We start from the raw sequence: 27,934 nt of genomic DNA, 5'->3' as shown, positions 1-27,934 counted from the left end.
ACATTTCCCAGAAGCCTCTCTGCGAAGCACAGAAGTTTTCCGTGGTGCTGCCCCCAGTCCCGTTGAAGGTGGCAGATGTGCCCTGGGAGGCCGGGACCCAGCGGACGAGGGAAATCAACCGAGGGGCCGGGAGGTTCGGTGGATGTGGCGGGGTACTTATTCCTGGAGGAGTGGGAGTGTCTTGCGGCCTGCCCAGAGGGCCATGAACCTGGAGACTTACAGCCTCCTGGCCGCGCTCCTTGCGGCCCCGGCGGCCCAGCAAGGACGCTGTACTTTGTGGGAGGGGAGGACTGATGTGCCCAGAGGCGAGTGGGTTGGAAGTGTGGAGCACTGGGCAAGCGTCCTCAGCTCTCCTCTCGGGTTCTCAACGAAGCCCGGTGTTTCCCTTTGAAGTAAAGTGAAAGTCGCTCGGTTGTGTCTGACTCTTTGCGACCACATAGACAACTATACAGGCCATGGAATTCTCCAGGCCAGAATACTGGAGTGCGTTGGGTAGCCGTTTCCTTCTCCAGGGGATCTTCCCAATCCAGGGATCGAACCCAGATCTCCAGGATTGCAGGCAGATTCTTTACCAGCTGAGCCACAGGGACCCTTTTAGGAGGTAGTTAAGACCCCCACACCTGCTTCTACCCCTCGGTGGAAGGACAGGTGCCGACTCAGGATCCAGATCTCAGCTGCTGTTAGCAGAAACGAGAAAAAGATGAACGCCTCCCCTACTCCTATCCTTTGCACGCATTCCCTTCTCCAGAGCCCCTCCGTGTCTCCCTGAACCTCATCTCCAGAAAGCTTCCTTTCTCACTGTACAGTGGCCCAAGTGAGCGAAAGTCGCTCAGTCATGTCCGACTTTCTGCAACCCTGTGAACTGTATCCAGGCCAGAATACTGGAATAGGTAGCCTTCCCTTCTCCACGGGATCTTCCCAACCCAGGGATCGAACCCAGGTCTCCCACGTTGCAGGCGGATTCTTTACCAGCTGAGCCAGAAGGGAAGTACAAGAATACTAGAAAGGGTAGTCTAGCTCTTCTCCAGGGGAATCTTCCCGACCCAGGAATTGAACCGGGGTTTCCTGCATTGCAGGCGGATTCTTTACCAGCTGAGCTATCAGTGAAGCCTTGGTATCACGGAAGTTATCGGGGAAGCACAATGGCCCAAGAGAACACCTAAATTAGGACTAGCAGCACTCTTGGGCGGAGAAAGCAATGGCAACTCACTCCAGTACTCTTGCCTGGAAAATCCCCTGGATGGAGGAGCCTGGTAGGCTGCAGTCCATGGGGTCGCTGAGTCGGACTCGACTGAGCGACTTTACTTGCACTTTCATGCATTGGAGAAAGAAATGGCAACCCACTCCAGTGTTCTTGCCTTGAGAATCCTAGGGACGGGGGAGCCTGGTGGGCTGCCGTCTATGGGTCACACTTTGTCAGACACGACTGAGGCAACTTAGCAGCAGCAGCACTCTTGGGACTGCGTTGCTGCCATCTCTTAGGAGGGCACCTTCAGCCACCTGCTCTTAGTGTTCAGCCTGAAGGCTGAACCCATTTCCTTTTTTTGTTTAACTTTTTATTTTGTAGTGGCTCAGGTGGTAAAGAATCTGCCTGCAATGCAGGAGACCCAGGTTCCATCCCTGGGTCAAGAAGATGCTTGGAGAAGGGAATGGCTACTCACTCCAGTATTCTTGCCTGGAGAATTCCATGGACTGAGGAGCCTGGCGGGCTACAGTCCAAGGGGTCACAAAGAGTGGGACACAATTGAGCGACTAACACTTTCAGTTTAATAGCAGATTAACAATGTGATAGTTTCAGATGGACAGTAAAGGGACTCAGCCATACATATACATGTATCCGTGTGTGCCTGCTAAGTCGCTTCAGTCGTGTCTGATTCTTTGCGACCCTATGGACCATAGCTCCACCCCCAGGTTCCTCTGTCCAAGGGATTCTCAATGGATTGGGTTTTCGTGCCCTCTTCCAGGGGATCAAACCGGTGTCTTTTACATCTCCTGCACTGGCAGGTGGGTTCTTTACCACTAGCGCCACCTGGGAAGCCCCTAAGTGTATCTATTCTCCAAACTTCCCTCCCGTCTAGGCTGCCACATAACCTGGAGGAGAGTTCCCTGTGCTACACAGTAGGTCTGTCTTGGTTATCCATTTTGAATACAGCAGTTGAACCCATTTTCTGAGGCTCCTGCTCACACTTGGAAACTAATTCACCTAACTGGCTTTTCTTTCTGGATTATTTCCTCCCTTAGAGTGTTCTGCTTTCTGAACTGCAGCTGGAAATATGCTGGGGAATTTTTAAGAAGGAGTATATTACTTGCGATTAGAGTTGAAATCACGGCATATTTATCTTCCATCTTTATTTTTACCATAATGTTTGTATGTGTCAACAGTTGAGAGGTCTTTTTGACCCATTGAGATCTGCTAGCCCTACTTTAGAACAGGAAACTCTTAAAAGAATAAACACAAGGTTGGTGGGACTAAGTATGTCTGCATGTAAGGAGTGGTGCTGGAGGCTCAAATATTGGTATCTCTTGACCAAAGTCTTCTTCTCTGAATATGTTTTCCAAAAATGATTATTAATGGGAACTGCGGGTTACTTTTACTTTGCCACATAAGCTCTTCCTAATTGGTAGACCTGGATTCCAGGTTCAACTCAGTCCCCACTAGCTGTGTAGCCTTAGGCATGTATTTTTAAAACATCTTAGTTATTCTTGGCTGCGCTGCTTCATTGCTGCACGTGGGCTTTCTCTAGTTGCAGAGAGCTGGGGCTACTCTCTAGTTGCCGTGGGAGGGCTTCTCATTGCGGTGGCTCCTTTTATTGTGGAGCATGGATTCTAGGGCGCAAGGGCTTCAATAGCTGCAACACATGGACTCAGCAGTTGTGGCTCGAGGGCTTCATTGCTCCACAGCTTGTGGAATCCTCTCAGACCAGGGATCAAACCACTGTCCCCTGCATTGGTAGGCCTGGATTCTTAACCACATCCAGAGACATCCTGCCTTAAGTAGATTACTCAACATTTCTGAGCCTTAGTTGTCTCACTTGCAAAATAAGACCAATTTCACTTCACAGAGTTGTCTAAGATAAAATGTGAAGGCATCTAGGCATATCTTTATGATTCAAAGAATGAATAGCAGAGCTGCCTCCTCAACATTTTAGTGTGAAAAATTTTCAACATTTCTAGAGTTTAAAGAATTTTATAATAAGACTTCTCTGGTGGTCCAGTGGTTAAGGATCCACTTTGCCAACCAGGGAACTCCCGGTTGATCCCTGGTTGAGGAACTAAGAGCCCACATGCCACAGAGCAACTAAGCCAGAGCGCTGCAACTACTGAGCCCAGGAGCCACAACTAGAGAGTCTATGCACTGCAAAGAAAGATCCTGAATGACGCAATGAAGATCTCCCATGCCACAACCAAGACTCAACACAGACAAATGAAGAATTTTATGGTAAACACTCATATGTTCATCATGGTGTGGTTGCTCCCATGACACAGGCAGGATCTTAGTTTCCCAACTAGGGATCCAACCTGGGCCCCCTTGCATTAGGAGCGGGGAGTCTTAACCACTGGACCACCAGGGAAGTCATTATATTAACTTTTAAAAGCCATGCACAGTAATCATTTCGGAAAAACTTGAACCGAAATTTGGGTGGGAGGGTGCTCAAGAGGGAGATTATATATATATTATGGCTGATAGCCCTTATTGCACAGCAACACCCAACACATTATAACGCAATTTTCCTCCAATTAAACACACACACACAGGTAATTTAAAACTTCCTAATTCCAGCTTCACCAAGAACCTTCCTACGTCGACTCCAGTCCAGGGATCAAGAGAGCCGAGCCGCTGGTGCAAGGAGTCGGGTGTGCCCCGCGGCGGGGGAGAGAGTAAACCAGTACTTGGTCTCTACCTCGGCGACACCGGGTTAGGACAGGTGTGCGTCTTGCCGCAGGAGCCAGGACCCGCTTCCGGATCCGCGGTCGGGAGGTGTTGGGGCCGTTGGGACACAGTGCAGGGCTCCACAAACGCCGAGGTCCTTGGTGGGTTCCACATCCGGCTCACCGAAACTTACGGGCGAAAACGCCGCACAACCTCTGTCTCGCGGCTCAGCCGCTTCCTGCTGTCGCGGCCAATCACCCGCCGCCGTGCGACGTGGGCACGGAGAGTGCTAGAAGGCCCGGGGCCTTCCATCTTTATTGAAGGCAAGAAAACTACCCTTTGCCTTCCAGTGCTTTACAAGTCCACCTGCACAGCCATTGTATTTAAGGGCAAGTGAAAGATGAGAAGCCAGACGGACGCCATGTTTAATACGGTCAAAGGACGGCGCCCTTAAGGGCAGACAGAATTGAAGCCACGGTGTCGCCATATTTTCTAGAGGCACCTTCCGGGTCCCTTAACTCTGGTGTGTGTCCAAGCTGCCATGAAGTGAATAAACACCGAGGCGGTGTATTTGTCCCCATCAGAATCCCGAATCCCAGCCCTGCTACTTCGGTTCCCTTGGCTGCGTACGGAAGCCGAGGCTGGGCGGGGCCTCGGGCTCGGGAGCCCTTCTTGTGGACGACGAGAGCTGAGGCCGGGCGCGGGGACCAGGCGGCCGCTGCTCGGGGCTGGGAGGCCCCATGGCGCCGCCCCCGGCCCCGCTCCTGGTGCTGAGACCGGGGGAGACCGGGCCTGGTTGCAAGAAGCCCTTGGCCGTGAGGTTCGCGGATGTGGCCGTGTACTTCTCCCCGGAGGAGTGGGGTTGTCTGCGGCCCGCGCAGAGAGCCCTGTACCGGGACGTGATGCGGGAGACCTACGGCCACCTGGGCGCGCTCGGTGAGGCCCCGGGTCAGAGCCCCCCTCCTGCTTCACTGGGGTTCACAGGGGAGATCAAATAAGGACCCGGAGGATTGTAAGCCTTAATCCCGCCCTACCCCACCAACAGCACCAGCCATCTCCCATCCGTAACGCTTCAGGTACCCCCTCGGGAGTCCTTCCATCCCACATCCGCTTCCTTCTGGAAAGCGCACTGCAGACCCAGTCCAGATAGAGCCTAAACTTCGAGGAGATGCCCTCACCCTGACGTGGGGGGCGCCGTCTTCCCAGGGCAGCCTCTCAAGCCAGCACCGTGATCCCTGTTCTCTCCCAGGATTCCCAGGCCCCAAACCAGCCCTCATCTCTTGGATGGAACAGGAGAGTGAGGCTTGGAGCCCCGCCGCCCAGGATCCTGAGGAGGGGGAAAGCCTGGGAGGAGCTCTGAGAGGTGAGGGATGGTCCCAGGTCTTCCCTGCCTGGCGTTCCAGAGCTTCCTGTCTAGCAGTGTTTCCTTTCAGATCCCCACCTCCGGCACCCCTAAAGGAATGAAAGAGCCAACCGATGTTGGATTCTAGCTAAGGAAAAAAAGGCAGACCTGATACAAAGTTTTCAGAACTTGAGACAACTTGAGACCAGAATAAGAATCAGGAGCCCAGACTCCCTCTCCTAGAAACGCTGCTCATTCTCTCATTTTCAGGAAAAACTAAAACTCCCTAAGAGGTAAAGCACCTGCCTGCCAATGCAGGAGACACAAGAGACAGGGATTGGATCCCTGAGTGGGGAAGATCCCCTAGAGGAGGAAAATGGTCACCCACTCCAGCCAGTATTCTTGCCTGGAGAATCCCATGGACAGAGGAGCCTGGTGGGCTACAGTCCATGGGGTCTCAGAGTTGGACACAACCGAAGCAACTTGGCATACAAGAATGAAAACAGCTTCAGGTCTGCCTTTTACATTCCTCAAGCAAAGCAAAGTGGTACAAGAGAAAATACCCAGTAATTGACAGCTTGGCTCTTCACTCCCCACTGGTCCTCACCAGAATGCTCCTCAGCAAATGTCTTTTCTCCTCTGTAAATGCCTTAACCCTAGCAAAAAAAATGAGAAACCATAAAAATAATAGCTACTGCTTATTAAGCATTTACTAAGTGATGCTTCTACTCATGTAATCCTCCCAACAACCCTGTGAAGTAAAGAAAGCATTATGATTCGCATTTGACACATGAGGAACCAAGGCCCACCTAAGAGATTTGAACCCTGCTTATGGTTTTTCAAAGCCTGTGTGTTATTCAGTGGGCAGTACCTTTCTGGCACTTCCCTGAGGAAAAGCATCCTATAACCTGAGACAATATAAGCAAATGTGTTTTAAAAAGGAACTTGATTCCTGTTTCCTAGGAGCTACCCCCAACAAAAAGGAAGAGGAACCCGAAGCAGGACTAGGAGCCAAAGCACCGAGAAAGGCTCCTGGGAAGGAGAGGCCTGAGGAGCTGGTTAAACACAACCCTGGCACGACCGTCAGCAAAACCTCGGCCAGAGCACAGCCACCCAGACAGGCTGTCTGGGACCAGGGTGCAGGTGCTCAGTCCCCAGCCCCTGTACCCAGCGCGGATGCTCAGGCCAGCCAGCGGCGCCACGTGTGTGCAGACTGCGGCCGGCGCTTCACCTACCCCTCGCTGCTGGTCAGCCACCGGCGCATGCACTCGGGTGAGCGGCCGTTCCCCTGCCCCGAGTGTGGCATGCGCTTCAAGAGGAAGTTCGCCGTGGAAGCTCACCAGTGGATCCACCGCTCCTGCTCTGGGGGGCGGCGGGGCCGGAGGCCCGGGATCCGGGCTGTGCCTCGGGCCCCGGTCCGAGGTGACCGAGACCCTCCGGTGCTATTCCGGCACTACCCGGACATCTTTGAGGAGTGCGGGTGAGCGGCTTCCGCTGACAGGGTTTGAGCCAGACCTCGGCGCTGAGGACTCACTGGGTCCCAAGGGAGGCTCCTGAGTCAGGGCTTTGGGACCCACAGTTCATCCCTTGGGCTTTCCTCAAGGATCCCTCAAGTTTCCAAGCTTGTAAAAAGAGAAGTGCCTGTAAAAAGATTCAAATAGATTAAACTCGACACCCCCTCTCTCCCCATCTTTCAAAAAAAAAAACAACAAAAAACGAAGAGAGTGAGATGCTGGACTTTTCTCAAAGTGTTATCTCAGTGGCAGGTGCAACTAAGATCAAAACTGTCTACGAAAATCCCCACTGCTTATCTGCAGCAGAGGTAAATGCCGAGGGGGACTAAGGCTGAGGAGGAGGCCTCAGATGGAGGGCCTGGTCAAGCCCTAGGTAACTGAACCAACAGGAGGCCCAGGCAGTGAAGTGCGTGGAAAGTGCACAGAAGCACCAGATGCAGACCTCATCTCTGTAGCTTGCTCTCAAGGCACAGCTGGTAAGTCACCCACCCTCCCTGAGCCTCAGCTCCCTCATCTGTAAAATGAGGATCAATAATATCTACCTCAAAGGGTTACTGTGAAGATTGACATTGTAACAAGATAATATGTGTGACAGAGTAAATGTGCAATAAACATTTGTTGAAAGAGTGAAAATGACTATTGATATTTTCCACTTCAGATTATGAAAAGAAGTCTGCTAATGAAGCAGGGATGGGTATCAATAGCTGTGTTTCCAGATGAGTCACCTGGGGCTCCAAGTTTCACTGCTACAAGGCAGCAAAGCTGGAAACTGGCACTGCCCACATATTTCTACTACTTCCTATGAGCAGTCAGATTTGGGGAGAACACAGATCAGGGGCTCAGGTAAGAGTGAAGTGAGGGAGCCAGCCTTGCCTGTCAGGCAGTCTCATCAGGAAAGTGAGAGCCCCACCGTAGCCAGAGACCTTTCATTGAGAAAGGGCTGTCCAGGGACTTCCCTGGTGGTCCAGTGGTTAAGACTTTGCCTTCCAATTCAGGGGACTAGGGTTCAATTCCTGGTGGGGGAACTAAGATCCCACATGCCTTGTGGCCAAAACCCCAAAACATAAAACAGAAGCAGTGTTATAACAAATTCAATAAAGACTTTAAAAATTATCTAAATAAAGAAAAAGGTCTTAAAAGAGAAAAAAAGTCAACATTCAGTGACCATATTGAATGACTTCTGTTGGAGACACTGCCAGGTGATAAGGGAATCCCAAGATGAGGAAGACTAATTTCCCTCATTCAGCAACACCATCTGTGGGATTTTGTGTACGGCTCCAGGGACACACTGATTCAGGTCCAACATTCAAAAGATTGATTGGGGCTGTAATGGAGGAGTCCAGCGGCACCACCATCCTGGTTGGTGACATGCCAGGAACTGCAACTTGGAAGAAAAGGAGTGGTTGTGCTCCCATAGCATTATGTAAGAAATGGTTGTAGTGAGATTTTTCAGGCAGAGGAAGTAGTGATGGAGGCTTATTTCCTAGAAAGGATAAAAGACGGACACAGTGTGGAGTGGAGGTTAGAAGCATGGGCTCTGAAGTCAGACTGTCTGCCTTCAGATCCTGACTCAGCTGCTTTATAACTGTGAACTTGGGCAAGTCACTTCTTGCTCCAAGTCACCTCTCTATGCCTTACTTTCTTCATCTATAAAACCTGGATAATAATAGCATCTACCTCATAAGACTGATGTAACGATTAAATGAGATAATACAGGATGACGCCTGGTACATCAGAGTTTAACAAACATTGATTATTGTTGTTATTCAAACACAACACAAAATAGTATGTGAGCAGGACCAAGAGGAGACATGGGCAGGTCTTCTGAATCAAGGAAGTCTTCCTAGAGGAGGTACTTCCAACTGTCCTTGAAGGATGAGAAAGATTTCAACCAGGATGGGCATGTATAGGGAATGATCAGCAGCTCCACTTGATTGAAACATAAAGACTGAAAGTAAAGAATAATGGATACCAGATGCAGCCAAGAAGCGGGACCTATCTGGGAGGACCACAGATCCTAGTGGGGGATCTTGAGGTTCACCCTGTAGCCACTGAGAAGCCATAGGAAGTCCCTAAGTAGGAGCAAGTTCCTGCTGTCAGAAACTGTCATAAAATGTCTTTGTCTGGACTTCCCTGGTTGTCCAGCAGTTAAGACTCCAACTTTCCAATGCAGGGGCTGAGGGATTGATCCCCGGTCAGGGAACTAAGATCCCACATTCCCTGTGGCACAGCCAAATTAATATATATATAGGTCTTTGTCAAGCTGTGTGCAGTGTGACCCATGAGAGGAGCCTGGGCATGAGACATGAGAAATCTACTGGGCAACTGCTCCCAGGTAGAAACAATTAGTAGTGGGACCAAGCTAGAAAGCAAGACTTTTTTTTTTTTTTTTTTGCAGTTGTCCTTGTCTGCTGACCTTGGAACTGGAAAGAAAGGTACTCCTGAGAGACTTCTGTCATAGAACCTGCATGGTTCAGTGAACTGACCAACATGAGCTGTGAACAAGTAAGTCCCAGAAGTTTCAAGTGTGGAGAGCGGCAGCAAAGGAGCCCAAGCACTGGGGGAGGGTGTGAAGGTCCAGGGGTGACCAGTACTAGATGGGGTGAGTTATGGGGGGCAGGGGGAGAACTGAGAGGAGGAGCCATCAAGGAGAGGGGAGCAGAACCAGACATAATGTGTCAAGCAGAACTGCCCAGGTCAGCACTTGGCACAGAGCAAGTGCTGTCTACTCTTTCTCGTTTATCCAGTTAACACATATCTACTAAGACTGGAAGAAACACAAACTGGAATCAAGATTGCTGGGAGAAATATCAATAACCTCAGATATGCAGATGACACCACCCTTATGGCAGAAAGTGAAGAGGACCTCAAAAGCCTCTTGATGAAAGTGAAAGTGGAGAGTGGAAAAGTTGGCTTAAAGCTCAACATTCAGAAAACAAAGATCATGGCATCCGGTCCCACCACTTCATGGGAAATAGATGGGGAAACGGTGGAAACAGTGTCAGACTTTATTTTTCTGGGCTCCAAAATCACTACAGATGGTGACTGCAGCCATGAAATTAAAAGATGCTTACTCCTTGGAAGGAAAGTTATGACCAACCTCGACAGCATATTCAAAAGCAGAGACATTACTTTGCCTACAAAGGTTCGTCTAGTCAAGGCTATGGTTTTTCCTGTGGTCATGTATGGATGTGAGAGTCGGACTGTGAAGAAAGCTGAGTGCCGAAGAATTGATACTTTTGAACTGTGGTGTTGGAGAAGATTCTTGAGAGTCCCTTGGACTGCAAGGAGATCCAACCAGTCCATTCTGAAGGAGATCAGCCCTGGGATTTCTTTGGAAGGAATGATGCTAAAGCTGAAACTCCAGTACTTTGGCCACCTCATGCAAAGGGTTGATTCATTGGAAAAGACTCTGATGCTGGGAGGGATTGGGGGCAGGAGGAGAAGGGGACAACAGAGGATGAGATGGCTAGATGGCATCACTGACTCGATGGACGTGAGTCTGAGTGAACTCCGGGAGTTGGTGATGGACAGGGAGGCCTGGCATGCTGCGATTCATGGGGTCGCAAAGAGTCAGACACGACTGAGCGACTGATCTGATCTGATCTCTGATAACGCCCAAGCACTCAAACGACATACTCGTTTCCCATGACTTGACCTCTAAACACAACCCTATTATGTACTTTTGGTAAAGAATCCACCTGCAATGCAGGAAACCCTGGTTCGATTCCTGGGTTGGGAAGATACCCTGGAGAAGGGCTAGGCTACCCACTCCAGTATTCTGACCTGGAGAATTCCATGGACTACACAGTCCACGGGGTTGAAAACAGCTGGACACAACTGAGCAACTTTCACTTTTTCTATTATGTACTTTTAATATTTAGGGTCCATGTTAATGTTTGACAGAAAACAACAAAATTATGTAAAGCAATTATCCTTCAATTAAAAAAAATTAATTTAAAAAATAGTTCAGTTCAGTCACTCAGTTGTGTCCGACTCTTTGTGACCCCACGGACTGTAGCACACCAGGCTTCCCTGTCCATCACCAACTCCCAGAGTTTATTCAAACTCATGTCCATTGAGTCAGTGATGCCATCCAACCATCTCATCCTCTGTCATCCCCTTCTCCTCCCGCCTTCAATCTTTCCTGGCATCATGGTCTTTTCCAGTGAGTCAGTTCTTCACATTAGGTGGCCAAAGTATTGGAGCTTCAGCTTCAGCATTAATCCTTCCTATGAATATTCAGGACTGATCTCCTTTAGGATGGACTAGTTGGATCTCCTTGCAGTCCCAGGGACTCTCAAGAGTCTTCTCCAACACCACAGTTCAAAAGCATCAATTCTTTGGCACTCAGCTTTCCTTATAGTCCAGCTCTCACATCCATACATGATTACTGTAGCTTTGACTAGACGGACCTTTGTTGGCAAAGTAATGTCTCAGCTTTTTAATATGTTGTCTAGTTTAGTCATAGCTTTTCTTCCAAGGAGCAAGCATCTTTTAATTTCATGGCTGCAATCACCATCTGCAGTGATTTTGGAGCCCCCCAAAATAAAGTCAGCTACTGTTTCCACTGTTTCCCCATCTATTTGCCATGAAGTGATGGGACCAGATGCCATGATCTTAGTTTTCTGAATGTTGAGTTTTAGGCCAACTTTTTCACTCTCCTCTGTCACTTTCATCAAGAGACTCTTCATCAAGTGAAGTTCTTTTTCACTTTCTGCCATAAGGGTGGTATCATCTGCATATCTGAGGTTATTGATATTTCTCCTGGCAATCTTGATTCCAGCTTGTGCTTCCTCCAGCCCAGCGTTTCTCATGATGTACTCTGCATATAAGTTAAATAAGCAGGGTGACAATATACAGCCTTGATGTACTCCTTTCCGGATTTGGAACCAGTCTGTTGTTCCATGTCCCGTTCTAACTGTTGCTTCGTGACCTGCATACAGATTTCTCAGGAGGCAGGTAAGGTGGTCTGGTATTCCCATCTCTAAGAATTTTCACAGTTTGTTGTGATCCACACAGTCAGAGGCTTTGACATAGTCAACAAAGCAGAAACAGATGTTTTTCTGGAACTCTTGCTTCTTCAATGATCCAGAGGATGTTGACAATTTGATCTCTGGTTCCTCTGCCTTTTCTAAATCCAGCTTAAACACCTGGACATTCATGGTTCACGTACTGTTGAAGCCTGGCTTGGAGGATTTTGAGCATTACTTTGCTAGCATGTGCAATGAGTGCAATTTTGGGGTGCTGCTGCTGCTGCTAAGTCGCTTCAGTCGTGTCCGACTCTGTGTGACCCCATAGACGGCAGCCCACCAGGATCCACCGTCCCTGGGATTCTCCAGGCAAGAATACTGGAGTGGGTTGCCATTTCCCCCTCCAATGCATGAAAGTGAAAAGTGAAAGTGAAGTCGCTCAGTCGTGTCCGACTCTTAGGGACCCCATGGACTGCAGCCCACCAGGCTCCTCTGTCCATGGGATTTTCCAGGCAAGAGTACTGGAGTGGGGTGCCATTGCCTTCTCCGCAATTGTGGGGTAGTTTGAATACTTTTTGGCATTGCCTTTCTTTGGGATTGTAATGAAAACTGATCTTTTCCAGTCCCATGGCCACTGCTGAGTTTTCCAAATTCGCTGGCATATTGAGTGCAGCACTTTCACAGCATCATCTTTTAGGCTTTGAAATAGCTCAACTGGAATTCCACCACCTCCACTAGCTTTGTTCATAGTGATGCTTCCTAAGGCCCACTTGACTTCAAATTCTAGGATGTCTAAATAAAAAAAAAAATATTTAGAGGTCATCATTTTAATTTTTTCTCTCTACATGTAATACAACAGAATGGAATCACATACCCACTCCATTATTCTTTCTGGGAAATCCCATGGATAGAGGAGCCTGGTGTGCTAAGGTGCATGGAGTCACAAAGAGTCAGACATGACTTGGTGACTACAGAACAACAGTGGAATGGCATAGGTGACCAGAAGAAGTATTTCTGACTTCCAGGTCCCTGCTTCTTGCCCTACCCCACATACAACTGCATCTTCATGACCTGGCCTAAAATCCCACCTCTCTCAGGTTGCTGAGATTGTGTCTTCAGTAACCCATCATGTCATGGGTTCTGGAGTCAGAACCCTCACTAGCTGTGTGGCCTGAGGTAAGGTCATTCCCCCGGGCTGTGGTCTACTGATGCAGAAGGGTACTTATCTCTTAAGTGTTCTGAGGGATTAAATGAGTTAACAGGCAAATGCACTTAGAACAGAGTCTGGCATGCATTAATAGTAAGTGATTGATCAAGGTAAGCTAATATTATTGATGTCTTAGTCACATCACAGAACCAACTGCAGTTCTTGTATAATTGGCCACTGTTCTGTTAGGACAGCTTGGAATTGGAGGCACAGTGAGATGGAGCCTTGAAAGCAAATGAGTCCTGTCATCCCTTAATTCATCTCACGTTTTTAAACTTTTTTTTTTTTTCATCTAACTTTTTTTACTTCAATCATGACTTAATAACTTGAGAATCCAGTTCGTTTTCACAATGTCAGCAGGGACCCGTAAATTCGAAGCGTTAATGTTGCATTTCTGGAAGGCGTCTGAAGGAGGCAGCGCCAGGAGGAAAGGCTGTATTAGGAGTCTGAAGACCCAGAGTCACTAACAGTCTGCCTGACCTTGGGTCTTAACTGGGCTTCAGTTTCCTCTTCTGTAAAATGCCTGAACTCTAAGGCACTGAGAAGCATGCGTCCAGTGTCCTCAGTAAGATACAGTAAATGTGTGAAAATATGATAGATGTCTCTGCAGGGCGTAGACAATCACTGTAGGGAATATTTAAGAAACCGTTAGTAGAGGTGGGGGCTGGAGCAGAGGACATTCGCTGAATATTCTTGTGTAACCTTCTAGATGAAAAATAAACAAAGATCTGATAAATTAGTTTGCTAAAAAATTTTTTTAAACACCAGGCCACTGAATAGGCCTTCTTTCGCGGATTGAGAAGGGGACGTCTGTCTGTACCACCCCTGATTCCTGGCCCTGTGGCCACTCTCCCTCGTGCCGCGCACCCGCCTCACCTTTCACCCGCCAGATCAGAGCGCGGACGCCGAAGCAGCTGCGGCCATCTTAACTATGGGCAAGAGGCCCTTGCAAGGCCACCGGCAGAACAGCAAGAGAAGACAACTCGAGGTGGGAATAAACCAGATCATCAATGCCTTTCTCTAAAATGGACGGTAGAGTGCCACCGCCTCTTCTGAGGGCGCCTTCATTTCTTGGCCCACGGACCAATGAGTTCGGTTAACGGGCCGTTTCCCGCCGTCCTAGAGGGACCCCACCACAAGCTACTTCCGGTTGCCTGGGCCTGGAGGGACCGACCCCCACCCTGCACCGGAGGCCGAGTCGCTAGTGTCTCTCCCGGGAGAAGTGGGGGTGGCCGTATGACTCCACCCCCGGCTCCTGATCTGGGCGCCCAGCGGTGTCGGTGAAGACCCGGCGGGAAGAAGGTGGGAGAAGGCCGCGGGCATCGTGAAAGTGGCCCTATATTTCTTCCCCGAGGAGTGGGGTGTCTGCGGTGAAAAACCTGCACCTGGGCGCGTACGGTGACGCCCAGCGTTCCGGATCTCCGAGAAGGGAAGGGAGTGGGTGGGATGAGCTGGGCTGGGTGTCTGACTCCACTCCTGCCTCATGATAATTGGTTCCGGGGATCCTCTCCAGATCAGTCTGATTGAAATTCATGAATTACCCTCCACTGTTAGATACCAATACTGGCTCCCCAAGACTTGTGCAAAAACTAAAGAACCTGTACTGGCCTTCAAGGCCCATAATACTCTTAACATCTTCCTCTTTCTCTACCAGCACGCCATTTCATTGGCTCCTGCCAAGTAGAATCTTTGTTTTTTGGACAGGTTTCTAGCTTAGTCAGTCTTTGTTCTGCTATTCTGCTATTCTGCTATTCTGTTACACACTACCCTCCAACTCTCACATCCTTCACTGCCTTTCTCAGATGCCATCTTCAAGAAATTTCTTGGGAGAGGGATGAATTTGGAGATTGGGATTGACAAATACACACTACTATATATATTAAATAGATAACTAGAGCTTCCTTGGTGGCTCAGTGGTAAAGAACCTGCCTGCCAATGCAGGAGACATGAGTTCAGTCCTGGTCTGGGGAGATCCCATGTGCCGAGGAGCAGCTAAGCGCAGGTGTCACACCTACTGGAGCCTGCTCACTCTAGAGCTTGTGCTCTGCAACAAGAGAGGCCACCGCATTGAGAAGCCCTGGCACTGCAACTAGAGAGTAACCACCACTCACCGAAACTGGAGAAAAGCCCTCCCAGCAACAAAGATGCAACACAATCAATCAATAAATAAAATTTTAAAAATAAAATAGATAACGAATAGGGACCTACTATAGAGCATAGGGAACTCTACTCAATACTCTAATGATCTATATGGGAAAAGAATCTAAAAAAGAATCAATGTACATGTAACTGATTCACTTTGCTGTACACCTGAAATTAACACAACACTGTAAATCAACTATACTCCCAATACAAATTTATAAAAGAAGGAAAGAAAGAGAGTAAAGAAATTTCTTCTGGAGCTCTTCTGCCCTATACTGGAAGTCTCCAAACTGTGGCTCTGTGTCCATCTCTAGCCCTGAGCACAATCTGCCCAGAAGTCCTCTCTGCACCTTTGCCAGCAAAGCTCCTACCTGGAATCTCTCTTAAAATATCTAGAACAATGCCTGGCACATATGAGGTGCCCAGTGTGCTGTGTGCTTAGTCGCTCAGTCGTGTCTGACTCTGTGACCTCATGGACTGTAGCCTGACAGGTTCCTCTGTCCATGGAGGTTCTCCAGGCAAGAATACTGGACCAACGTGCTGTGCCCTCCTCCAGGGGATCTTGCCAAACCAGGGATTGAACCCAGGTCTCCCACTTTGCAGGCATGTTCTTTACTGTCTGACCCACCATGGAAGCCTGAGGTGCCCAATACATTTTCATTAAATGAATGCAAAGGTGCCCTCAGGCTGCACCTTCATCCCCACACCACCGAGTGCAATCATGGTTTGCCTTTACTTATAACTTGGCCCAGTGCACGCCTCTCTCTCTTTTAAATGTTTATTTTATTTGGGTGCTCTGGGTCTTAGTTTTGGCAAAGGGATCACATGGACTCTAGTTGTAGCTCACAGGCTCAGTGGTTGTGACTCAGGGGGCTTAGCTGCTTCAAGGCTTGTGGGACCTTAGTTCTCCAACCAATGATTAAACCTGAGTCCCCTGCATTGTAAGGCAGATTCTTAACCACTGGACCACCAGGGAAGTCCACATAGGTAGTGGACTTCCCTACCTATAGTAAGAAACGTTTATTGAATGATTAGCATTCTGCCCCAGTTTTGTGAAAAGTGAAAGTGTTAGTCACTCAGTTGTGTCTGACTCTGTTGTGACCCCATGGACTGTAGCCCACCAAGGCTCCTCTGTCCATGGAATTCTCCAGGCAAGCATACCCGAATGGGTTGCCATTCCCTTCTCCAGGGGATCTTCCCGACCCAGGGATTGAACCCGCATGTCCCACATTATTTCTGGCAGATTCTTTACTGTCTGAGCCACCAGGGATCCCCAGTTTTGCCAGACCCCAAACCAGCCCTCATCAAATGGTGGAGCAGGAGACCCAGCTGTGGGGAATAGATGCTCAGGATTCCCAGGAGTAGGAAGTCTGAAAGAAAGCCAGAAAGATGAAAAGTAGAAGTGACGTCCCAGTTCCAGCTGGAAGGGAAAAACATTTATTGAGTGAGAAACACCCTCTGCATGTTCTTTACCACTGACTACTTACTAGTTTTTGCTGATCTGAATTTATGACACCCACTGGATATTGCAATCTTGACCTTCTCTTTCTCACTTAATTGGCTCTGAGGCATCCAAGTGGTCCCATGATTAGGTCATACTTTATGAATCATCCAAAGGTCAGTGGCCATGTGTGAATTCAAGTTTAAGAGGGAGGCAGTTTGAGACTTCCCTGGCAGTCCCGTGGTTAAGATTTTGTGCTCCCAAGGCATGTCCCACAGCATGGCCAAAAAATAAAAGTTTAGGATGGAGGCAGTTTATCTGTCTCTCAGGTCCCTGGTCCCATAAGAGCTGCTCCTCTGGTTGAGAGTATCTCCTCAGTTGACCCTGGAGTGGGTGGGAATGTCCCTGATCTGCAAGCCCTCAACTGGCCAACACAGTCTAGAAGGGGGCTTCCAGGGACTGGGTACCCACTGAATGCTTCTGTCTTAGTGAAGTTTAGTTCTATCAGCCTGAACATGAGTAGATCTTGGAGAGTTAACAGGGAAAAATGTAAGTTTTGAATCTGTTTCCCAGCACTCATTCAGAAAAGTGATACATTTGGAAGGGGTCAGCAGAAGGAGTCTATCTGGGAGTTGTCATGAGGCCCTACAGTCAGAGACACTGATGTGGTCTTTGAGCCTGTGGCCAAGGCTTCCTGTAGTCGGGGTTTTCCCAGGCCCTCAGCCTGTGCCCAGCTTCAACACCTGGCACTGAGGACTTACCTTCATCCCCATCCAGAGTGCAATTATGCTTTACCCTTATCTTCAACTTGGCCCAGGGCACTCTTTTTTTTTTTTTTTAATATTTATTTTATTTTATTTGGTGGTGCCAGGTCTTAGTTGTGGCATGTGAAGTCTTTGTTGCAGCATGGGGGATCTAGTTCCCTGACCAAGGGTTGAACCCAGACCCCCTGCAGTGGAAGCAATGGAGTCCTAACCACTGGACCGCCAGGGGAGTCCGGGCCCAGTGCACTCTGGAGAGGGACCCTTCACCTGCAGCTGGTGCTATACCTCTCATGCTATTTGCTGACTCACACAGGCAAGAAGTCTTACTACTGTCCCCACAGTGGAAGGTGCTGCAGCCAGAGGCCACTAGTAGACCCACCAGCCTGGTGCCGTGGCCCTCAGGGTCCCATCTAGGGGAGCAGACTCTGCCCTAGGCTCTTCTCCAGGAGGGTCCAGACCCCCCTGCAAGTTTCCAGCACTACCCAGGGCTCTCTTCCAGGTCTGTGTGTGATGGGGATGGGCACTGACAGGTGACAAAAAGCCTTCAGTCTTAATGGAAATTTTCTATTGTCTTTTTTGTCTTTCAGGGGGCCTGAGAGGCGAGGAGGACAAGGGCCCCTAGTCAACTCTGTGCCCTTAGTCGTTGTCCTCTACTGGCCACCCTCCAACAAGCCTCTCTCTTTGGCCAGGCTGACCCCTCCCAAGTTTATGTCTTCCTCTTCCCTTCTTCTGTTGAGACTTTTTTTTTTTGGCTGTGCTAAATCTTAGTTGCAGCACGAAGGATCTTCGATCTTCATGGTAGCATGCGGGATCTTTAGTTTCAGCATGCAAACTAGTTGCAGCCTGTGGGATCGAGTTCCCTGATCAGGGATCGAACCCGGTCCCCCTGCACTGGCAGTGCAGAATCTTAACCACTGGGTCACCAGGGAAGTTCAGAGATTGGTTCTTTACTTGCCCAGCTGCCCTGGGGAGAAGCAGCCACCAGATACAAGGAGTCTGCGAAGGTCTCAGGGAGGCCTTTGGAAGGAAGGAGGCAAACAGACCAAAGCTTCAGAGTAAGCCCCTGACCAGCAGATGCGAAGCGCATGTCCATGAAGTGTGTGAAATGCAGTGATTGATTTATCTGGCCAAAGGAAAAATATCAAGGCTTCTTCAGTTCAGTTCAGTCACTCAGTCATGTCCGACTCTTTGCTACCCCATGAACTGCAGCACGCCAGGCCTCCCTGTCCATCACCAACTCCTGGAGTTCACTCAAACTCACATCCATCGAGTCAGTGATGCCATCCAGCCATCTCATCCTCTGTCGTCCCCTTCTCCTCCTGCCCCCAATCTCTCCCAGCATCAGGGTCTTTTCCAATGAGTCAACTCTTCGCATGAGGTGGCCAAAGTACTGGAGTGTCAGCTTTAGCATCATTCCTTCCAAAGAACAGCCAGGACTGATCTCCTTTAGAATGGACTGGTTGGATCTCCTTGCAGTCCAAGGGACCCTCAAGAGTCTTCTCCAACACCACAGTTCAAAAGCATCAATTCTTCGGCGCTCAGCCTTCTTCACAGTCCAACTCTCACATCCATACATGACTACTGGAAAAACCATAGCCTTGACTAGACAGACCTTTGTTGGCAAAGTAATGTCTCTGCTTTTCAATATGCTATCTAGGTTGGTCATAACTTTCCTTCCAAGGAGTAAGCGTCTTTTAATTTCATGGCTGCAATCACCATCTGCAGTGATTTTGGAGCCCAAAAAAATAAAGTCTGACACTGTCTCCACTGTTTCCCCATCTATTTCCCATGAAGTGATGGGACCGGACGCCATGATCTTAGTTTTCTGAATGTTGAGCTTTAAGCCAACTTTTTCACTCTCCTCTTTCATGTTCATCAAGAAGCTTTTTAGTTCCTCTTCACTTTCTGCCATAAGGGTGGTGTCATCTGCATATCTGAGGTTATTGATGTTTCTCCCGGCAATCTTGATTCCAGCTTGTGCTTCTTCCAGCCCAGCGTTTCTCAAGGCTTCTTAGGGCAGGGTATATTTATGAAGGCTTGTGGGAAGCACTGAGTAGGCAGTCAATAAATGTGTCCAATGAGAGAGAGAGAGCTTGGAGGTAAAAATGATGAAGAGAGTTGGTGCCATCTGCTAAGACAACACCCCAGGGGCAGCAGGCAAAGGGAAATAAAGGATGAGTTCAGCTTGAGCTTGCAAAATCTGAGGTGTTCATGGGCCATCCATGCCAGGGCACGGTGGCAAGTGGCTCTGGGACCAGGAATTCAAGGAACTTGCCTTGAGCCAGCGGAGAAGGCGATGGCACCCCACTCCAGTACTCTTGCCTGGCAAATCCCATGGATGGAGGAGCCTGGTAGGCTGCAGTCCATGGGGTCGCTAAGAGTCGGACACGACTGAGCTACTTCGCTTTCACTTTTCACTTTCATGCATTGGAGAAGGAAATGGCAACCCACTCCAGTGTTCTTGCCTGGAGAATCCCAGGGACGGTGGAGCCTGGTGGGCTGCCGTCTATGGGGTCACACAGAGTCGGACACGACTGAAGCGACTTAGCAGCAGCAGCAGCCTTGAGCTAGAGCTAAATGGATGTTCGGGAGGCGTCCTGAAGGGTACGCGGGGAGGGGGTAAGCTTACAGAAAGAGAGTCCTTCCGACCTTTCTCAGACCTCATCCTACCCTCCTCCAGCTGCCCCCACGATCTCCTGAAACTGAAGTTCCCAGAATTTCAATAGCTTGCTCAAGTTTCTTTTATCCGCTCCATTTTTTTACCCTCAACACTGGGGGAAGACTGCGGTCACCTAGCGATGAGCCAGCCACGAAACCTAACGCCTGAAATCACCGCGCGGAGCGGGCCGGGGTCGGGGCTGGAGGTCGCTGCTCCAAGTCTGGGCGGGGCCGCGGCGATTCCTTCAGCGCGGCGGGCGCGGGGACCCGGCGGGGAAGCTCGGGCGCTGCGCCTCCGAGGCCCGGCACCGCTCTCTGGAGAACGCCGGCCCCCACCCCCCCGTGCCCGGGCCGGTGGCGGCGCCTTCCCGGGCGCCCTGTAGCCGCCGCGGCCATGTTGGCTGAGGGCTCGAAGACAAAGCCACCTGGAGACAGCCGAGTGGCGTCATCCGGGCACGATGGCGCGGGAGCGAAATGCGTGGGGCCGCGTGGCCGCCATCTCTTAGGAGAGCACCTTCAGCCACCTGCCCTCAGTGTTCACCCATCCCCGTGGACCCTCGAGGGGCCGTTCCTACTCTCCCGGCCTCCCCGACTCTTGAGCCCGGTGGGGGAGCGTTCTGGATCTCGGAGGCTCCGTGGACCCTGGCGGGTAGGGGTGGCGCCGCCCGGCCGCCCGGATGGCATTTACGATGGCGCCGCCCCCGGCCCCGCTCCCCGCGCGGGAACCTAACGGGGTCAGGCCCCAGGGGGAGACATCCGAGCCCGTGAGCTTCGCGGACGTGGCCGTGTACTTCTCCCCGGAGGAGTGGGGGTATCTGCGGCCTGCGCAGAGGGCCCTGTACCGGGACGTGATGCGGGAGACCTATGGCCACCTGGGCGCGCTCGGTGAGGCCCCACCTGCTCGCCTGTGCTCACACCCGCGTCCACCCCGCCCAGCCTCTGGATCCTGCAAGTGGAGTGGGAGGCCCCAGGAAGTCGGGACCCTGGGCGGCGGCCTCCCCCGCAGCGTGGGCTTTGCGTTCTCTCCCCCTTCCCTCCAGGCTTCCGAGGCACCAAGCCAGCCCTCATCTCCTGGGTGGAGGAAGAGGCAGAACTGTGGGGTCCAGATGCCGGGCCTCCTGAGATGGGAGAGTGTCTTACAGAAGCAGACACAGGTGAAGTAGTGGGGACTTCCTCTGGGTCCTACCCATCATGTTACCCTCTGCCAACTCCTTACCTGTTCGTCAGTTTCCTGCCTGAATTGCTTTCCCAGCTAAGGTTATTATTATGCCTGATCCCTGCCTAGCTTCTGGATTCAGCCTAGAAAGGGCCCGAGAGTGTGACCCAGGCATCCCTGCCTCTCTACTCCCCAGCTCCTCCGAACCTGAGCCCCTGACCTCTAGCTGGTCTCTAAGTTCCTCTGAGCGCCACATCACCCCCACCTGTTTGCCTGTTCTCTAGCTCCTCCACCACCTCCTGTGTTCACTTTGCTTTTGTTATATTTTTGTTGCAGCCTCCTTTCTCTTGGCTGGTACTGTTTTGTTCCTCTGGTTCATCCTGTCCTCCTGCTGCACTTGTGCCCAGCCCCTTTGAACTTGGCAATGCCCACCCCCTTCATGCCTCTCTTTGTGCTGTTCCCGCTGCTAACTGCATACTTAACATCCAGTCATGCTCTGTGATCTAGCTCAATTGTCATCCCCCCGACCCCCATTTCCCCAGCTCCCAGAATGTACCTTGCCCCTGTCCTTCCTTCCCTTTTTGTCTCTACAGTTTTTCTTTCTGTCCCATGCGACTGAGGGTAAAGTGTAACTTCTAACTTCCCTGCCCGTACCCAGCTGAGTCCCAGAGGCAGCTGTATCTAAGAGGCTTCTCTGACCCCATAGTGGGTGTGGGCATCAAGGACCAGGATAAGCTGAGGTCTGAGCTCTCCCCTTGTCTCCCAGCAGGTTCGGAAAACCAGGCAGAAAAAGGACAAAGAGGAGGGAGGGAGGCACTGAGGAAGATTCCTTCTGTGGACGCTCAGCTTCCCGGGCTGACGGCTTTCAAACCCCTCTCTGCTGGCTTTCCTTATGGTTGGCAGCAGCCACCGAAGGTACCTCGCCGGGGTCGCCCGCCACTCTCTGCCCATCCCCCTGTCCCCAGAGCCGACCGGCGGCATGGCTGCTACGTGTGCGGGAAGAGTTTCGCCTGGCGCTCCACCCTGGTGGAGCATCTCTACACCCACACGGGCGAGAAGCCCTTCGGCTGCTCGGACTGTGGCAAGGGCTTCAGCCAGGCGTCCTCTCTGAGCAAGCACCGGGCCATCCACCGTGGGGAACGGCCCCACCGCTGTCCGGACTGCGGCCGGGCCTTCACCCAGCGCTCAGCGCTCACCACCCACCTTCGGGTCCACACGGGCGAGAAGCCCTACCGCTGCGCCGACTGCGGCCGCTGCTTCAGCCAGAGCTCCGCCCTCTACCAGCACCAGCGGGTCCACAGCGGGGAGACCCCCTTCCCCTGCCCGGACTGTGGCCGCGCCTTCGCCCATGCCTCCGACCTCCGGCGCCACGTGCGCACCCACACCGGCGAGAAGCCCTACCCGTGCCCAGACTGCGGGCGCTGCTTCCGGCAGAGCTCGGAGATGGCCGCCCACCGGCGCACCCACAGCGGCGAGCGCCCCTACGCCTGTCCGCAGTGTGGCAGGTGCTTTGGCCAGAAGTCAGCCATGGCCAAGCACCAGTGGGTCCATCGTCCAGGGGCGGGGGTGCGCAGGGGCGGGGGTGCCGGTGGGCTGCCTGTGCCCCTGGCCTCTGCCCCAGGGGACCTGGACCCCCCCGTGGGCTTCCAGCATTACCCAGAGATATTCCAGGAGTGTGGGTGATGGCTTCATGGGTGACAAGGCCAAGGGTGAAGATGTAGACATTGTCTGAGGCCCAAGATGGCCTCAGGGGCCTCAAACTCAGGCAACTCCGGGGAGGTCACAAAATTCCCAGAGGGCACTGGACCTGGGGGTGGCGGGTGAGGACCATTTTATCTTAGGCCTTCACCAGTTTCATCTGCTGAGACCTTGTCCCCTATGGTCCCAGACTCTAGAGCCCCCTTTGTTGAGTCAGGGCTGAGGTAAGAACCCCCACTAGACTTCCACTATGGGAAAGGCTCTTTCTCAGCTTAGGTGTAAGAGGACTGAGGTGGAAAATTTTGTTTTATCCACTGACTTGACTGCAGAAGTTAAAAACTGATGGCCAGGTACTGAATCTGGTCTCCCAACAGCCTTTTACATGTAGTTTTAGACCAGCCAGCATTTTTAAGTGTTATGAATTATTTGTTAAGATGTAAAAATCAGGCTATTTCACACACACAAAAAAAACAAGTTTCTGGCCTCTTGAAAAAATCCAAAGATTTGGCGACTTGACCTGAGTTCCCACAAAACCACCACTGACAGGAGCTGAGAGGCCCCTTTGAATGGAGCCCAGGCTCTTCAGTTCAGCCCACCTGCCAACTCCTTAGCACTTCCTGACCAGTGTCAGCTGCCACTTGTCATGTCTGTTTCTGGCAAAGCAGGCCCTCTCCATCTGGCATTTTCTACTCATTTACATGACCTGTTGGACTCCTATAGTCATTTTTTTAACAATATGTATTTTTAATACATAAAAATATGTATTTATTTATTTGGCTGGTCTTACTTGCGGTACGCAGGATCTAGTTCCCCAACCAGGGATCAAACTCAAGCCCGCTGCATTGGGAGCACTGAGTCTTAGCCACTGGACCACTAGGGATGCCCCCTCCTATAGTCATTTGAGTTTACAAACTAGTCTATGGCATTCAGTTGTTTTTGAATCAGGGATTCAGGTAGAGAGCACATTTGTGAAAGGGCAGCAGGAGAGAAGTAAAAGCAGGCTTCTCTGTTAGATCTTGGCTCATATTGCATTTTATGGTTTACAAAGGACTGTCTTGTCCATCAACTCAATTCACCCTCATAATTGCCTATGGAAGGAAGCATCTGCTTGGAGAGGACAGATCATCAGGAAGAGGCAGTTAGGACTGAATCTTTTCAGTATTTATTTATTTGGCTGCATTGGGTCTAGTTGTGGCACACAAGCTCAGTAGTTGTGGGGCACAGGTTTAGTTGCCCTGTGGTATGTAGGATCTTTGTTCCCAGGCCAGGGATTGAACCTTCATCCTCTCCATTGGAAGGTGGATTCTTAACCAGTGGACCACCAGGGGAGTTCCAGGACTGAATCTGTTGCCCCAAACAAGTGGTGTCTCCACCTCGGCACCCCTCAGCTGACCTACACTTCCTGTTTCTGAAGAAGGACCCAAGAGCCCCTGTGATGTGTCAGATCTTTATTCCCTTCTTGGGCCTCCCTGGGAGAGCCCTATGGCTTAGGCTTTGCCACTTTAGGCTCAGATGGGAAGGCCTCATTACAATTTTTTTTAATGGCTTTATTTCATTTAATCTTTTGCTCTGTGGCATGTAGGATCTTTGTTCCCTGAGCAGGGATCAAACCTGTGCCCCTTGCATAGGAAGCGCAGAGTCTTAACCACTGGACCACCAGGGAAGTCCTCATTGCATTTTTGAACTGAAAGAGATCTTAGGCTTTCCATCCTTGTGCAGTTGGGGACACAGACTGGGAAAGACTGAGTAACCTGCCCAAGATCTAACACAGGGCGAGAGACGCTACAATTCTGGGTTTCCTTCTGTCTTCACCACACCACTCCTGAGTTCCTTGCCAGTGTCTCAGCCAGGGTTCTGGAGGCATCTCCCAGACAGGGACAGAGCAGCCCAGTGTCAGTGAAGCCCAGGTACAGGATGAGTGACAAAGCCAACAAGGCAAGGGAAAAACCAGCCTGAGAGGAGAGTTCCAGGGCCAACAAAATCAAAGCTTGCATCTTCACTCTCTAGGATCTCCATCACAAGCAAAGGGGGACCAGAACAGGAACATTTGGAGTCAATAGCCAGAGGGAACTGTGCTTGTCTATATTCCCAAGCTCTGCACAGAATCCCTCCCCCATCACCCTGCGACTCTATTATTCATCTACCACTCATTTCTTTGTGGTCAGAGTCCAGCATTGCCCAGGTGATGGAAGCAGCCAGCCATGGACAGACAGACTTTCCTGCCACTGGTCAGGACAACCTTTCACCTCAAGTAGAATTAGCAAAGGCTTATGTCCTCGGTTGCCTTCTGACAACTCAGCCCTGTGTCTGGCCTAACTTAGGAAGAAACCAGATCTGTCAACCTAAAGGAACTTCTAAAGGAAGAGCTTGAAAATTTGGGGAAAAGACACTGTTGAGGTAAACTGATGAACTGACTTGATTCCAACCTAATTGGCCCCACCAAGACCTCTCTTAGCCTTAAGTTCACTGGGAGAATCTGCCAACTGTCACAAGGGAAATGTGGGAGTGAGGAGAGGCACCTTGGCAGTAGTAGCTACCTTTTAATCCCCTAAAGAAGCCATCCTTCTGCCCTTCAGCACTGCCTGAGGAACTCACAGCCTGCAACACCAGTTCTCAGCTCAGCCTCAAAACCAGATCTAGACCCTGCCCTGAGCTTGCAAATTAAAAGTATTGTAATTACTATTTTCTCTTGAGTACTTTGAAGTTTTCAAGGCTTGCTTAGGGCCCCCAAACCAAATCCAACTCCTCTGCTTCCTGCCCTCCTGACCCAAATTTCCTCCACTTAATGAATTTTTGAGTGTCATGGAACACCTAAGCCTCAATCTTGCCCCCTTCTTAGCTCCTCACTCCTTGGCACGGATTCTTCCCCCCGGCCCGACCAAAGATAGGGCTTCTCTTTAATTATTGGCTACACTGGGTCTTCACTGCTGTGCATAGGCTTTCTCTAGTTGCAGCAAGTGGGGGCTACTCTCTAGCTGTGGTATATGGGCTTCTCAGTTCAGTAGCTTTTCTTGTTGCAGACCATGGGCTCTAGAGCATGCAGGCTCAGTACTCGTGGCTCACAGGCTTAGTTGCATCCGAGGCACGTGGATCCTTCCCAGACCAGGGACTGAACCCGTGTCCTCTGAATTGGCAGGCAGATTCTTAACCACTGGACCACCAGGGACCTACCATAGGTCTTTGAGGCTCAGTCCACGAAGCAAGTTAAGCCAGGAAGAGGGTTTTTCTAGGGCTTCTTTGGTGCATCAGGAGAAATGCTAATCTGTACTAGTGAAAACCTGAGCCCTATCCACATGGTCTATCCCTAATGTGTCCAGGCCATGTAAAGGGTATTGATTTGAGCTCCAAAGACCCCCTAAGTCTGGGCAGGGTCGGGGGGGGGCGCGATATTTGTTTATGTGTATCTTTCTAGGAACATGTGCAAAGACATTTATAATTCAGAGGCTAAAATCTGCCCCAGACCAGTACTTTTCAAAGTGAGGCCTTTTTGCCGCAGAATTATATGCAGTATCTTTTCAGAAAGCAGCTGTCTCCCTGGGCCCTGTCCCTAGTCTGTTGAATCAGTATTTCCAGGGATGGAATCTTATGCCTGCTAAAGTTTGAGAGGACGACTGCTCTGAACAGAAAACTTATTTTTCTGGCTGCTCTTAGCTTTACAAGTGTAGGGGTTGGTCTCTGGGCATGTTCCGAATGTGTCAGGCCAGCCGATGATCTTGCCATACACACAGACTCCCATTTCCTTTGTTCTTCCCAAAAGGGCCTGTGCCATGACTGGTCTTTTCCTGGATACCTTAAATCTTGAATATACCAGGACATCACTTGTAGCATCTGACAGAAGGACTTTTACTTATTTTTTTAAGGGTTTTTTCTCTTTTTTTGACTATTATTTATATTTGGCTGCACTGGGGCTTTGTTGCTATGGAGAGACTTTCTCTAGTTGCAGCAAGTGGGGGCTACTTTTCGTTGAGGTGTGTGGGCTTCTCATTGCTTCTCGTTGCAGAACATGGGCTCTAGGGCACCTGGGCTTCAGTAGTTGTGGCACACAGATTTAGCTGCTCCTCAGCACATGATCTTCCTGGACCAGGGCTCAAGCCCATGTCCCCTGCATTGGCAGGCAGGTTCCTAACCATGGCACCACCAGGGAAGCCCCAGAAGGCCTTTCAGAGGGTTTGTCCGTTGCATGCAGGGAGGAAGCAGATCACAGAGGTGCCTCTCTCACACTGAGAACCTACCTTGAGTGTGGGCCAAGCCACCATAAACCAAGGCTACCCACTGAATAGCTCTGCCTGGTGCTGCTGCACACCACGGGATGATTCTGTGGATAAAGTGGTTGCCCAACTCAGGACACACACACTCAGGGTCAAGTTGGAACCCTCATCAGAGGCTTCCCTGTGCTTCTAGCCTGTCACTGCTATGGGCGTGTGTCAGGCAGGGGCGTGTGTCAGGCAGAGGCTGGCTGCCTCTCGAAGGCCCACTGATGAGAGAGGACAGGTGCTGGAGGAGGCTGCCTGGCAGTTGGTCATGTACTAACAGACTGAATTTCCATGTGGAAATACTGGTGCCAGAGCCGACTGAAGCCCTGGCCCCACTCCTGCTACTCATGGGGCTCGAGGCCTGTGCTATGAAGAGTCCAGGCAGTGGACCACGTCAGAGCTGGGGCTGGAGGGCTCACTATACACTTTGCAGGGGACAGCTGTTCTCTGGTATGAATTTCCTGGTAGGTAAGAAGGTTGGAGGTCAGAGAGAAGTGTCTCTGTCTCATGAAGCTCCTTTGTGTGTTTTGGCAATGATCAGAAGGTGCCCCAGGTCCCACTCTTCCCATAATCACTGCACTTGTAGGTTCTGCCTGTGGACCCTCTAGTGCTGGGCCCTGTGAGCCGTTCTCCACAAAGCTTTTTGGACAGACATTGGGATGGGAGAGAGGTATGGAGCTGGAAGCTGATACTTTGGAGGGCAGAAAAGGACTTCTGCTTTATTAGTAGGAAGGTGTCTGTCTGTGATTGTTTGTAAGCCTGTACTGAGAACTGAGATTGCTTCTCTCCAGGCTTTGCCCATTAGCAATTCTCCAAATTCTTGTTCTCATCTCTTTTCAGGAGAATGGAAGATGTCATCTTTCCTCCCAACCAGTTTCCTTCCTTCCTTTGTCTGAGTAGGCAACAGAAGAACAA

At 50.6% G+C, this 27,934-nt stretch overlaps 1 protein-coding gene across 1 annotated transcript; it reads left to right on the top strand.

Annotated features, from left to right (window-relative positions):
* Window positions 1-135: 135 nt before the first annotated feature.
* On the top strand, window positions 136-27,934 carry LOC129637653 (zinc finger and BTB domain-containing protein 4-like). The gene is made up of 8 exons (XM_055561876.1): window positions 136-4,807; window positions 5,121-5,234; window positions 6,177-6,693; window positions 14,180-14,300; window positions 20,097-20,390; window positions 20,566-20,797; window positions 20,953-21,066; window positions 21,838-27,934. The coding sequence occupies exons 1-8, from the start codon at window positions 4,612-4,614 to the stop codon at window positions 22,749-22,751; spliced, it is 2,502 nt and encodes an 833-aa protein (XP_055417851.1). The 5' UTR covers window positions 136-4,611; the 3' UTR covers window positions 22,752-27,934.

Source organism: Bubalus kerabau, chromosome 23, assembly GCF_029407905.1.
Source record: "Bubalus kerabau isolate K-KA32 ecotype Philippines breed swamp buffalo chromosome 23, PCC_UOA_SB_1v2, whole genome shotgun sequence".
In the NCBI taxonomy this organism is placed as follows: Eukaryota; Metazoa; Chordata; class Mammalia; order Artiodactyla; family Bovidae; genus Bubalus; species Bubalus kerabau.
This window is presented reverse-complemented; position numbering and strand designations above follow the sequence as displayed.

Excerpts from the sequence above, each read along its gene's own strand:
- LOC129637653 (XM_055561876.1), top strand. The coding sequence starts at position 4,612 with ATGGCGCCGCCCCCGGCCCCGCTCCTGGTGCTGAGACCGGGGGAGACC. Across the intron at positions 5,235-6,176 it reads CCTGGGAGGAGCTCTGAGAG|GAGCTACCCCCAACAAAAAG; the intron begins GTGAGGGATGGT and ends CCTGTTTCCTAG. Across the intron at positions 21,067-21,837 it reads TCTTACAGAAGCAGACACAG|GTTCGGAAAACCAGGCAGAA; the intron begins GTGAAGTAGTGG and ends GTCTCCCAGCAG.